We start from the raw sequence: 14,700 nt of genomic DNA on the forward strand, positions 1-14,700 counted from the left end.
GATAGGGTCGAGGTGGAGAGACTCTTCCCGCTCAGAAAGGACAGTAGGACTAGGGGACACAGCCTCAAGATAAAGGGGGGGCGGTTTAGAATGGAGTTGAGGAGGAACTTCTTCACTCAAAGGGTGGTGAATCTCTGGAATTCTCTGCCGTTGAAGTGGTGGAGGCTATGTCGCTGAGTTTATTTAAGACGCGGGTAGATAGGTTTTTGGTAGGCAAGGGGATTAAGGGTTATGGGGAGAAAGCGGGAAAGTGGAACTGAGCCACTTCAGAACAGCCATGATCTTATTGAATGGTGGGGCAGGCTCGAGGGGCTAGATGGCCTACTCCTACTCCTATTTCTTATGTTCCATCTGATCCAGTTATTGGAGTTAATTATGCAAAGAACAAAGAACAACAACACAGCACGGGAAACAGGCCCTTCGGCCCAACGAGCCCGCGCCGCCGTCCCATTGTCTCAGTGACCTATTCATGATCTTAGTCTACGCCTAATGTGCGAGGATCAGGGATGTCCAATATAGGGACAATTTGTTACCCAATCAATCAGCCTAAAATTATGTAATCTCTTTGCAAGTGGACAAGGAAGGAGTGATAACTGGAGTGATTTCTATAAATTAATTCTTCTGTTAACGCATTTAATTGATGTCAAATGTATTATTGACATAATCTGAGCTAGTCTATTCCTGCAGCTGACAGTGCACCAGGAAAAAATTGGAAACAAAACAATGCACAAATAAATAGAAGTGCGTAACTAAACTGTTGAGCATCCAGTGTAGTATTTGTTCCTGTCAAATGTTCTCCAATTTTACATGTACACTTTCTTCTGCTCCCTGTGGGGAAAGGTGCAACTGTTCTTGATTAAATATTTGCAGCCAGCCGATTGAAGATTGGCAACCTGAATAAGAATCCAATTTACATTATAGCTGAATTATACCCTAAATTGAGCACTAATTTCTTTTTGTGATTAAACTTTAATTGGGTCTTTATTTGTTAGCCAAACTATTTTGTGCCTTTTTAAAATGACCTAACCACTTCCAGTAGAAGAAGCACAAAATGTTTATTCAAATTGTTTTGAATTTATGCTGTTTATTTTGGCAAATGTGCCAAAATATAATGAAACAACTGTGCACCCACAATTATCACAGAATTACATTCACACTGAAGAAGAGTTACGTTGGACTTGAAACGTTAACTTGGTTTCTCCTCCTGCAGATGGTGTTAGATCTACTGAGTTTTTAGTTTAGATCAGCGGCACCGGCAGTACTTTTCTTGAATTTCTTACTGTGGTCACCTTCGACATGGGGTGGGAGGCTACACAAATCAGCAAAATAATGTTTTTAACTGATGTGGCGACTGAGGGTAAAATCCGAATCACACATTTATCTTTATGGCTGGCAATATTTTGCTGATGGAATGCTCAGTGAAACTACCTCCTGACGGATGCCAGACATCAATTTGGTTTTACCAAATTGACACTATTCTCCCCTGAATCTGGCTAAGTTAGGGGTTCCATTCGTAGACATGTAGGGTAGAATAGGTGTAGGGTGATGCGGCGGCGCGGGCTCGTTGGGGCGAAGGGCCTGTTTCCCGTGCTGGGTTGTTCTTTGTTCTTTGTACATCAGATTGTATCCAATGGAATCTTTAAAAAAAGAGACATAAATGCTCATAAGCTCCTTGGAATATTATTTTACGTGAATCCTGTTAAAAGTAGTTGCAGTTCCATATAATCTATGGTTTGAAATCCCTCTGGCACTTTTTAATTGTCTATTTAGCCTGCTGTATTTTGTTTTACCAGCAAAAATCTATTTGAAAATGTTCATTTTAATTTAGCTGGTTTTTTGATAGTTTTTTTATTTAACGTGTTTGATATTGCCTGTCAGTTTTCGTCATTTTTTTGTCTTCTCTTGTTTTAAAGTACATTTAATGTTATTAATGGAGTATAATGTTAGCAAGTGTGAGGTTATCCACTTTGGTAGAAATAATAGTAGAAGGGATTATTATTTAAAGGGCGAAAAGCTGCAGCATGCTACGGTGCAGAGGGACCTGGGGGTCCTTGTGCACGAATCGCAAAAACCCAGTCTGCAGGTGCAGCAGGTGATCAAGAAGGCGATTGGAATGTTGGCCTTTATAGCGAGGGGGATAGAATTTAAAAGCAAGGAGGTCTTGCTGCAACTGTACAGGACACTGGTGAGGCCGCAACGGGAGTACTCTGCAGTTTTGGTCACCGCGATTGCGAAAGGATATATTGGCCTTGGAGGGAGTGCAGAGAAGGTTCACTAGGCTGATACTGGAGATGAGGGGGTTAGCCTATGAGAAGAGATTGAATGGACTGGGTCTGTACTTGGAGTTTAGAAGGCTGAGGGGGGATCTTATAGAGACATATAAGATAATGAAGGGGATGGATAGGGTAGAGGTGGAGAGATTCTTCCCGCTTAGAAAGGATAGCAGAACTAGAGAGCACAGCCTCAATAGGGGGGGCAGGGGGGATGCAGTTTAGATCGGAGTTGAGGAGGAACTTCTTCACTCGAAGGGTGGTGAATCTCCGGAATTCTCTGCCCATTGAAGTGGTGGCGGCTACCTCGCTGAATATATTTAAGTCACGGGTGGATAGATTTCTGATAGACAAGGGAATTAAGGGTTATGGGGAGAAAGTGGAACTGATCCACTTCAGATCAGCCATGATCTTGTTGAATGGCGGGGCATTCTTATGTTCTTATGTACATTTGTCCTTTAATGGTATGAATAGGAATGTTTTATATGATAACCAAAGAATGAGATTCTTTGCTTTCTTTCAAAATCTGGCCTGATTTAAATCAAAAAGGAACTGCATCACTTGTTTCAAAACGATTGGTTAGGGTTAGGGTCATAATTTTTGCCTCTGAATCAATATCCTGATTATTGAAATAAAAGCAATTTTCTGGAAAAATTTGGGTCTAGCAGCTTTTATGGAGTGAGAAACAAAGTTAATGTTTCGAGACTCTTTGTCAAAACTCTTTCATTTGAGTATTGGATGTGCACTAAAGTTGTGTACATGATAAAACAAATGCAAAGTTTGGCTAGGCATTAGTGGGCATGAGAAAGCCTGAACATGGATAGAATTTGTATAACTTATAAATAAATGTACTTGAGTTACATTTGAGTCATGTTTTGCAATTGGCAGTTCAATTGAAGGAGCAGAAATGTACTTTGGACGAGATGAGTTTAAAATATTGTCAACTTATTTTTTTCAGTTATAAGCAGGTATATTCTGAGTTGGTATTGTAAAAATAATGTTAATGGAACCTTTGCGATTACCAAACCAATATCAATGAATTGATTCAAGTCTGTCAGGGAAATTGGAATTCAGTACAAGAGATAGTAAATCTATTAATGTCATCTCAAAATTAACCCATTTTAGAACTATATCTAGAAACATCAAAGCATGTTCCTTCCAATTCAGAAAAACAAAAAAATGACATCTGCCATTTGCAAGTGATAAGATGCTTGTTTATAACTCTAAGCACCTGTAGTGTTCTTTAGCATGAGGCAGGCTAATGGTGGTTTTCTGAACCCCACAGTGCCAAATTAAAGACAAGGAAATTTCTACTATTCTCAGACAGCTCAAATATGGCTTGTGTCCATCCCTGAAAATGAAATGTGACTGCGCTAATGGCCAAATTAGACACATTGAATTATTTTTGTTAATGGTGAGGATTAAGAGATATCTTTAAAAATACATCTTACCCAAAGAGCAGCTAGAAAATCACAGCCCTGTTCTCAGTACAGATTTCACAATAATTGTCCTGTTCCACTCACCAACTTACTCTTTACCTTCGTGCCCACCTGCTACTGCTCAGTGTCTTGCATGCTACCATGAACTGCAACAAAAGTTATTTCCCATAATCAACCTGAATCTTGGTAAGGCACAGCAGCAGATGGGAGCTGTGAAAGGTCAGTGAAGTCTACATTGGGAAGATTGGTTTGGTCAACTGTGGTGGCATGAATGGGGGAGGAGACTTAAATATATGTACATTTAACATGAACTTCCAAAATAGTGTTTTCCCCCTGCCAAGAAATTAGAGAAAACAATGTTTTCCACGGCTTCTTTTGTTTTCTTACACTATTGCTTGTCATGCTAACATATCCCAATCACTTGAAGTGATTTGGTTTTGATCTGTGTATTATGCAGCTGAAAACTACTGACTAAAATTTATTTTTGCCTCCTTACTCGTTGAGTATGATTCGTGATCATTGGCAGTCTGGTTGGTGGTTATTTTCCAGACGTTGCTGGATTCCAGAGAAGTGCTGGAAGATTGGAAAACGGCTAATGTTACGCCGTTGTTTAAGAAGGGTGCCAGGCAAAAGGCAGGGAATTATAGGCCGGTTAGTTTAACGTCTGTTGTAGGTAAAATGTTAGAATCTGTCATCAAGGAGGAAATAGCGAGGCATCTTGGGAACTGCTTGATAGAGCAGACGCAGCACGGTTTCGTTAAGGGGAAGTCGTGTCTGACAAATTTACTGGAGTTCTATGAGGATGTGTCTAGGGCGGTGGATAGAGGAGAGCCGGTGGATGTGGTCTTTCTTGATTTTCAGAAGGCGTTTGACAAGGTGCTTCACAAGAGGTTATTGCAGAAGGTAAGGGGACATGGAGTTGGGGGTAGGGTGTTAGCGTGGATAGAGGACTGGTTGTCAAATAGGAGGCAGAGAGTGGGGGTCAATGGGTGCTATTCGGATTGGCGGATGGTGACTAGTGGAGTGCCCCAGGGGTCGGTGCTGGGGCCTCAGCTATTTACCATTTATATAGATGATCTGGAGGAGGGAACCGAGTGTATGGTGTCGAAATTTGCTGATGACACCAAGATTGGTGGAACGGCAAATTGTGCGGAGGGTGTGGAGAGTCTGCAGAAGGATCTAGATAGGCTGGGCGAATGGGCCAGGAAATGGCAAATGGAATTTAATGTTGGCAAGTGCGAGGTGGTCCACTTTGGTAGGAATAATGGTAGGAAGGATTATTACTTACGTGGCGAAAAACTGCAGCAGGCGACGGTGCAGAGGGACCTCGGGGTCCTTGTGCATGAGTCGCAAAAACCCAGCTTGCAGGTGCAGCAGGTGGTCAGGAAGGCTAATGGGATGCTGGTCTTTCTTCATAGCGAGGGGGATTGAATATAAAAGTAGGGAGGTCTTGCTGCGGCTATATAGGGCATTGGTGAGGCCGCAGCTGGAGTACTGTGTGCAGTTTTGGTCGCCGTACTTGCGCAAGGATATTTTGGCCTTGGAGGGAGTGCAGAGGAGGTTTACTAGGCTGATGCCGGAGTTGAGGGGGTTGAGCTATGAGGAGAGGCTGAATAAACTAGGCTTGTACTCATTAGAGTTTAGAAGAATGAGGGGAGATCTCATTGAGACATATAAGATGATGAATGGGATGGATAGGTTAGCGGTGGAGAGACTCTTCCCGCTCAGAAAGGACAGTAGGACTAGGGGGCACAGCCTCAAGATAAAGGGGGGGCGGTTTAGAACAGAGTTGAGGAGGAACTTCTTCACTCAAAGGGTGGTGAATCTCTGGAATTCTCTGCCCGTTGAAGTGGTGGAGGCTACCTCGCTAAATATTTTTAAGACGCGGGTTGATGGGTTTTTGATAAGAGAGGGGATTAAGGGTTACGGGGAGAGGGCGGGAATGTGGAACTGAGCCACGACAGATCAGCCATGATCTTATTGAATGGCGGGGCAGGCTCGAAGGACTAGATGTCCTACTCCTGCTCCTATTTCTTATGTTCTTATATAGTGTTAATTTTTAAGATGCTTTAAGAAAAATGTGATGGTGCTGGCTATGTGCATTCTATCATTGCTCCATTGATGCATTCTGAAGCAGATTTCAGTTGAAATACTCATGTAATCCAGGAGAACAATTGGTTGTGTAGAGGATGGCTATAATCTGCAGAACTGTATCAATGGGTTGGATGGGTAATAAAGCGGCAAGTGGATTTTAAAATGGAGAAGTGAGCTAATGCATTTAGGGAGGTCAAACAGTTGCAGGGAATACACAATGAATAGGAATATACTAAGATGGGGTATATTAAGACACAGTCTAACCACTGCCCTTTGACATTCAATGGTGTTACCATACTGAATCCCCCACTGTCAACATCCTTGAGGTTACCATTGACCAGAAACTCAACTGGACTCACCACAAACTCAGTGGCCAGAAGGGCAGATCAGAGGCTAGGAATACTGAGAGTAACTCACCGCCTGACTCCTCAAAGCCTATCCATCATCTGTAAGGCTGAAGTCAGGAGTGTGATGGAATACTCCCCACTTGCCTGGATGGATGCAGCTCCAATAACACTCAAGCTTGACACCATCCAGGATAAAGCAGTCCACTTGGTTGGCACCATAGCCACACCCTCCACCGACGCTCAGTAGTAGCAACGTGTACTATCTACAAGATGTATTGCAGCAATTCACCAAAGATCCTTAATCGGCATCTTCCAAACCCACGACCACTTCTGTCTCAAGGACAAGGGCAGCAGATACGTAAGAACACCACCAACTGCAAGTTCCCCTCCAAGCCACTCACCGTCCTGACTTGGAAATATTTCGCTGTTCTTTTGCAATCACTGGGTCAAAATCCTGAAATTCCCTCCCTAATTAGCATTGTGGGTCAATCCACAGCACATGGACTGCAGCGATTCAAGAAGGCAGCTCACCACCAGCTTCTCAAGGGCAACTAGGAATGGGCAATAAATGCTGGCCAATTATGTCCCATGAATGAACACTTTTTTAGAAAGTGAGAAATCTTGGCATATAAGTACGCAGGACCCTAAAAGCAGGAGTTCTAGGAGACAAGATTGTAAAGATGGCATATGAAATGCTTTTCTTCATTGGCAGAGGTATAGTACATAAAAGTAAGGATATAATGTTGGAATTGTATAAAACGCTGATGAGGCCACAACTGGAGTATTGTGCACAGTTCTGTAATCGTATTACAGGAAGGGCATAACTGTTCTGGAGAGATTGCAGAGAAAGTTTGCAAGAATGTTGCCAGAGCTAGAAAAGTGTAGCTAATATGACAGATTGGATAGGTTGTGGTTATTTTCTTTGTTCCAAAGAAAGCTGAGGGATGATTTGATTGAGGTGTACAAAATTGAGGGGAAGAAGGAGAGTGGACAGGATAAAATAGTTTCCCTTGGTGGAGAATTCTAGAACCAGGGTCATAAATTCAAGGTAAGTGACAGGAAATGTCAGGGGGACGTGAGGAGAACTTCTTAAGCAAAGGGTGCTGAGTGTCCAGTTTCATGTATCATTATATAGTGAAAATATTGTTTCTTGCACACTGTACATTGAGATGGAAAGGAGGTGCAGAATGTAGTGTTACAGTCGTAGCTATGGTGCAGAGAAAAATCAATTTCATATAAGGTAGATCCATTCAAAACTCTGGCAGCGGGGAAAAAGTTGTTCTTGAGTTGGTTGGTACGTGATCTCAGACTTCTGTATCTTTTTTCTGACGGCAGAAGGTGACAAAGAGAATATCCAGGGTGCGTGGGGTCCTTGATTATGCTGTCCACTTTTCTGAGGTAATGGAAAGTTTGACAGAATCAGTGGAAGGAGGGGCTGGTTTGTGAGATGGACTGGGCTTCATTCATTACTCCTTGTAGTTTATTGTGGCCTTGGACAGAGCAGAGCCATACCAAGCTGTGATACATCTGGAAGTGATGTTTTCACTGGTGTATCTGTAAACATGGCAGACGTGCCAACTTTCCTTGGCCTCCTGAGAAATTAGAGGCATTAGTGAGCTTTTTTAATATCGGAACATCGGAGGGATCAGAACAGGTTGTTGGTGATCTGGGCACGTAAACTTGAAGCTTTTGACCATTCCCACTTCACTCCCATTGATGGAAATAGAAGCATATCCTCTGTCATGGTTGCTGAAGCCGAATTGGTGGTGGAGGCAGAGACCCTAAAGTCCTTTTAAAAAGTTCTCAGATCAACACCTTAAGCGCTGTATGGGCTGCGTGTAGGAAGGTGGGATTAGAAAGGGCATCTGGGTGTCCTCTAGATGGCCGAATGCCCCCTTCCTGTGCTGTAACATTTTCGTGGTTCTAATTCCAGAATATTTATCCTGGATGAAAATGAAAGCAAAGTATCCAGTCAAGTATTCGTGGGAGTGGGGGGTGGCGGGGGGGGGATGCGGAAACAGACAGAGAAAATGAATGGGATCAGATTGCATTAGTCGTTTGTTTAATGAAATGATCTCTTGTGCGGTTTAGCTTCACCCCCAATTTTGAATGATTTATTTTGCAGAGCTCCAAATTATCGGGTCAAAATTGCTTCCATTCAATTCCAATCAATGTTTTTATAGCCAAGGCTATAAACTGCATAAAATAAACAAGTATAAACTCTGACTCATCAGTAGTTTGATATTTGCAATGTAATTAAGGCATGACAAAGAGGTAATTTTTGTCAAATAAATGCTGTATTTATTTTGTCTTTAGCAAAATATAACTTGTCAAACCTGTGATTTCAAACTGAATTCTGAATTTCACTACGATATTTCTGTAATGTTTATATCAATAGACTGAAGAACAGCAAGACAATGAAGGAGCCAAAGATGAGGAAGCCAAGGAGAAGGATAAGGATATCCCTGTGAAATATCATGTAGGAGACATGGTGTGGTCCAAAGTATCTGGTTATCCTTGGTGGGCTTGCATGGTTTCTTCAGATCCCCTCTTGAGCACCCATACAAGAGTAAAAGGTATTTAAAACAGTAGCTCTTTAAATGTTGAATTGGTAGAATAATTCTAATTAAAACAATTTTAAGGCTAATCTAAATGGGATCCAGTTAATATCCAAGCTTACGTTATTTATTCTCTCTTCTCCTGCCAGCTTCTTTTTCAGTTGTCCTCAAAGCTCCTCTCATTTGTCATCTCTCAAGTACATATGTTGTCTGAAATTGGCAACTCTTGAATATTTCCTCAACCTGTTGCTGTGACCTCTTGGATAAGTCTGCAGTTGCTCTCTGCTTTCTCCAAATTTTGCAAAGGGTCCTTCCAAGTACTTGCTATGTGTTTATTGGCAGCTGCCACAGGCTGTTCTTTCCTGCTTCCTCATCAACCTTTCCATCTAGTGTGTTGAGGGTTAATCTCGCCACCTCTTCCTCTTCCTATCATATTCATCCTGCCCATTACCAATGAAGTGGCCTTTGCTGACAGATCAACAAGTATAGCAGTTGAACCCCTCCAGTTCACTTGCTTCCACCTTTCTTCTTGTCCCTATTAAGCCCGTGCGCCCTCCCATTTTTTTCGTGTCCTATCCTAGTTTTCTTTAAGTCCAAGGAACACAGATTTGAACTTTATGATACATATCTGATTTAGACATTTGCCATTAGATCTCCCTGGACCTCATCAAGCACTATGTTGCATACATACAAAGACAGAAATTAAGAGCAGAATGGGCCACTTGGCCCCTTGAGCATGCTCCACCATGACCGATCTAAATGTAGTGTCAATTCCACACAACTTTTCACCCCATTGCTCATCAAGAATCGATCTAGCCCAGCCTCAAGAAAGTTCAAATACTCTGTTTCCAGCACCTTTTGAGCAAGTGTTCCAAAGACTTATCCTCAGAGAAAAAAATTCTCCTCGTCTAGTTGTAGATCATCTCACAAGAGGAAACATCCTTTCCACATCCACCCTTAAGAACCCTCAGAATTCTATATTTGTCAGGTCACTTCTTACTCTTCCAAATTTCAGATACAAACCTAACCTGTCTGATGTTTCCTCATAAGACAATTCACCCATTTTAGCTACTAGTCTAGGAAATTTTTTCTAAACTGCTTCTGACCTATTAACAGCCATACTTAAAAAAGACCAATACTGTTGAAGATACTCCAGTTGTGGTCTCCCTGATACTCTGTATAACTGAAACACAGCCTGCCTACTCTTTGTATTCAATACCCTTTGCTATAAAAGATAACATTTTATTTGCTTTCCTAATTACTTTTTATACCTACATACTAACCTTTTCATGCAACAGGGCAATCCAGACCCCTCTGCACCTCCAACCTCAGCAATCTCTCTCCATTTAGATACTATGCATTTTTATTCTGGCCAAATGGACAATTTTAGATTTTCCTACTTTCACCCCATTTGTCAGATTTTTGCCCACTCATTTAACCCATCCAAATCCATTCATAGCCTCATTATATACTCTTCACAACTATCTTTGTGTCATCAGCAAATTTAGCAACCACACACTTAGTCCCTAAGTCATTTATGTAAATTTTAACGGTGAAGCCCTAGCATTGATAACTGTGACACGTCACTCACTCGTTACATCTTGCCAACTAGAAAGTGAGCCATATATGCCAGCTTGTAGTTCCTGTTAGTCAGTTAATCTTCTATCCAGCCAATCTGTTAGCCTCTACAACATGAACTTTAATTTTCCGCTATAACCTTTTGATATGACACCTGATTAGATGCTTCTAAAAATCAAAGTACAGTACATCCACCGGTTCCACTTCTTCAAAGAACTCCAAAAGATCAGTTAAACATTAACCAGTGTTGACTCTGCCTGATTGCCTTGAATTTTTCAAAGTGTCTCCTATTTTCCCTATGACACATGTTAAGCTAACTAGCCTGTAGTTCCCTGCTTGCTGTCTCCCTCCCATTTTGAATAAAAGAATTACGTTCACTGTTTTCCAATCTAATGGAATCTTTCCTGAATTAGGAAAACCACATCAGCTGTCCCACTGGCCATTTCTTTTAAGGCACTCGGCTGAAATCCATCAGGACCCGGGTCTTGTCAGTCTGCAGTTTCAACGGTTTTCTCGGTATCACTTCCTTGGTGACTGTAATTTTCTTGAGTTCCCACCCCCCTTCCATTTCCAGATTGAAGGCTATTTCTGTCTGGTAGTTACTTGTATCTTCGAAAGTAAAGTCTTGCCACACTCTACTCACAAAATTATTGCAATGCAAAAACAAATCCTGCTTGCTTCTTCCTTCCACTGCCAGCTGTCTCCTCGTAACCCTCTCTTGTGCCTCCTTTACCTTCTTATCAATCAGCGCAAGGAGCTTTCAAACTTCTTTGTCATATGAGATTGTAGCCACCTTTTGCTCTAATTTCTCAATCCCTAGTCTGAAACTTGCATCTTTGTCTGGTTTCTCTCCTATTTCTCCTCATGCCCTCTCCGAGTTCATCATGCCTGTTAGAGCTATCCTGTAATCTCTTGAACCTATTTCCACTATCACTTCATTTCTCTTCCTGGTTCCCTTTATTAACATTTTCTTAATAACATGTTTACTTAGAGCATCTAATGTAATAGAAGTTGCTTCTCGGCATTATCAAATTTGGCACTGAACCATTTAAGGAGATATTAGTGCAGATATCCTAAAGTTTGATCAAGAGCTGTAAGCTTTAAGAGCGTCTTTTAGGAGGAGCATGAGCAGCCTCATTATATCCTCTTCACAACTATCTTTGTGTTATCAGCAAATTTAACAACCACACACTTAGTCCCTAAGTCATTTATATAAATTTTAACGGTGAAGCCCTAGCACTGATAACCGTGACACGTCACTCACTCGTTACATCTTGCCAACCAGAAAGTGAGCCTGGAAAAGAGGTAAAATGGTAAAGGAGCCTCTTGGGTGACAGTAATCACGACATTATTGAAATTCATGTTTGGTTTGAAATGGGGAAGTGTCGGTCCATGACAAGTTTTTTTTTGCAAAAATGTATGGAATTCGTGAACATTACAAAACATTTCAAATTGTCATAACTGCAAATTACAATGATTCATTGAGGTGCTTCAATTCAGTAAATAAGAACATTACAAACGTCAATATTTTCATGACACTACTACTGTCTTCAAACAATATGCTTGCATTATATATCATATTGAAGTGCTTCAATACTTATTGTTTTAAACCCAAATGAAAGTAACTTGAAGTATAAAGTAGGAAGGCAGAGCTAGCTACAGTGAACTGAGAAACCAGGTTAAAAGAATGGTAGAGTTGCAGTGACTGACTTTTGTGTATTATTAAATATTCTTAAAAGATTTACCCAAGTGAGAAAGACTTTTTGAGAAGGATGCACCATCCATGATTAAATAAGGAAGATGACAATAAAGTAAACAAAACATTACAAATTTGCAAAGATTAGTGGTAGGTCAGAGGATTGGACAGGTTTTAAGATCCAGCAACGAATGACTAAAAAAGATGTTAAAAGGGAAGAAAGCTAGTTAGCAATGTAAAATTGAATAGTTTAAAGTTTCTATAAATATTTGAATAGGAATAGACTAACTCGAGCTAATGTTGGTGCTCTGGGAATTGATAATGGAAAACGAGGAAAAGGCACTGAACAAGTGTTTGATACCTGTCTTCATGGTAGAGAACTTGTAAAACATCCCACACAAATTCTTGAAAATCAAGAGATGGTAAGGAGGCATGAACTTACTTCATTGCAAGGGAAAGGGTGCTCAAAAAACTGTCAGACCCAAAGCTGAGAGGCTTCACAGGACCAGCTGACCTGAGTCATAGAATGTTAAATAAATTGATGGCGCAGAGAGCAGGTGCATTGGTTATGTTCTTCCAAAATTTCTTGGATTCTGGAAGGATTCCGGTGGATTGGAAAATAGCTAACATAATACTGTTTTGTTCTCATAAGTAGGGAGGCGACAAGTAAAAAACAATAGGAAAGTTAGCTTAACATCTGTCATCAGAAAAGTGCTAGAATCTATTATTAAAGAGGGTATAGCGGAGTACTTAAATAACCAAAATTTGATAAAGTAGAACAACTTGACTTTGTGAAAGGGAAATCACGTTTAACTAACCTGTTGGGAGTTTGACAATGTAACATTAAGGTGGGTAAAGGGAAGCCAATAGATATGTGTACTTGAATTTCCTAAAGGCATTTGATAAGATAACACATCAAAAACTGTGAGGAGCACGTGGTGTAGGGAGCTAATATTAAAATGGATAAAGATTGGTTGGCTAACAGGAAGCAAGATAAGGATAAATGGGTCTGTTTTTATTTGGCAAGCTATAACTTGTGGAATAACATTCATGTCACAAGTGCCAGGCAATGACCATCTCCCATAAGCAAGGATCTAACCATCACCCTTGAGATTCAATGGCATTACCATTGCTGAATCCCCCACTGTCGACATCCTTGGGTTACTGTTGACCAGAAACTGAACTGGACTAGTCACAATAGTATTGTAGCTAGTAGAACAGGTCAAAGGCTTGGAATCCTGTGACAAATAACGCACCACCTGACTCCCCAAAGCCTGTCCGCCATCTACAACGCACAAGTCTAGAGTGTAATGGAATACTCTCCACTTGTCTAGGTGAATGCAGCTCCAACAACAGTCAAGAAGCACCTTCCAAAACAAAGCAGCCCACTTGATTGCTATCCCTTCCTCAAACATTCAATCCACTGGTGAAAGTGGCAGCAGTGTATACCATCTACAAAATGCAATGCAGGAGCTTGCCAGGGTTCCTTAGGCAGTATCTTACAAACCCACAACCGCTTCATCTAGAAGGACAAGAGCAGCAGATACTTGGCAACACCACCACCTGGAGGTTCCTGTCCAATTTACACACTATCCTGACTTGCAAGTATATCACCATTCCTTTACAGTCACTGGGTCAAATTTCCTTCCTAATAGCATCATGGGTATACCTACACCTCAGGGAATGCAGTGATTCAAGAAGGCAGCTCACCTCCATCTTCTCGTGGGCAGCTCAGGATGAGGAATAAATGCTGGACTAACCAGCGACGCTCACATCGCTTAAATGAATTTTTAAGCGTTACAGGGATCCTTGCTGGATACTCAACTATTTACAATCTATATCCATTACTTAGATAAAGGGATCAGATGTATGGTGGCTAAATTTGCTGATGATACTAAGCTATGTAGGAAGATAAGTTGTCAGGCAAAAGTCTGCAAAGGGATACAAACAGATTAAGTGAGTGAGTAAAAATTTGACAGATGAGTATAATGAGTATACTGTGAACTTGGCAGAGAAAGTAGAAAAACAGTATGCTGTTTAAACAGCGAAAGATTGCAGAACTCAGCGGTGCACAGGAATCACAAAAATTCATGGTATACAAATCACAGTTATAGTATAACAGTTAGTATGTCAGCACAGTGAGTGACTATAAAACAAATGGAATGTTGGCATTTATTGCAAGAGGATTGGAAGATAAAGTGGCAAAGTTTTATTACAGCTGTATGAGGCATTGGTGAGACAACAGGGGCAATTCTCCCCAAAAAAAAAATTCGTTGGATTTGCATAAAAACTGGAGTGAATCCCTCTGGCTTTTTCATCAGGAGTTTCAAAGTGAATCTCTCTCTCTCTCTTGTGCACGGCAGAGTGCACTAGCGTGAATCTCGCTGAAAAGCTGGGGGTGGGGCCTATTCTGCTGGCAAGGCCAGCAGCACAGCATTGAGCAGGCCCCAGCGCGTGTGCCGATCTGTCAGTGCCAAGATCGCATGTGTGTAGGGACCTGGCACTGAACATAACATAACATAAGAAATAGGAGCAGGAGTAGACCATCTAGCCCTTCGAGCCTGCCCGGCTATTCAATAAGATCATGGCTGATCTGAAGTGGATCAGTTTCACTTCCCCGCTTTCTCCCCATAACCCTTAATTCCCTTGTCTATCAGAAATCTATCTACCCGTGACTTAAATATGTTCAGCGAGGTAGCCTCCACCACTTCAATGGGC

General features: G+C 41.4%; 1 protein-coding gene across 3 annotated transcripts in view; it reads left to right on the forward strand.

Moving 5' to 3' along the window:
* The window catches only part of nsd2 (nuclear receptor binding SET domain protein 2), a 127,512-nt gene that overhangs the window by 23,889 nt on the left and 88,923 nt on the right, over positions 1-14,700 (forward strand). For all 3 annotated transcript variants that reach the window (XM_080202545.1, XM_080202733.1, XM_080202639.1), the window contains exon 3: positions 8,549-8,726. In XM_080202545.1, coding sequence (XP_080058671.1) covers positions 8,549-8,726 — 178 coding nt within the window. The remainder of the gene's footprint in view (positions 1-8,548; positions 8,727-14,700) is intronic.

Source organism: Carcharhinus amblyrhynchos, chromosome 1 (genome assembly GCF_965287045.1).
Source record: "Carcharhinus amblyrhynchos chromosome 1, sCarAmb.v2.hapA, whole genome shotgun sequence".
NCBI classification, from domain to species: Eukaryota; Metazoa; Chordata; class Chondrichthyes; order Carcharhiniformes; family Carcharhinidae; genus Carcharhinus; species Carcharhinus amblyrhynchos.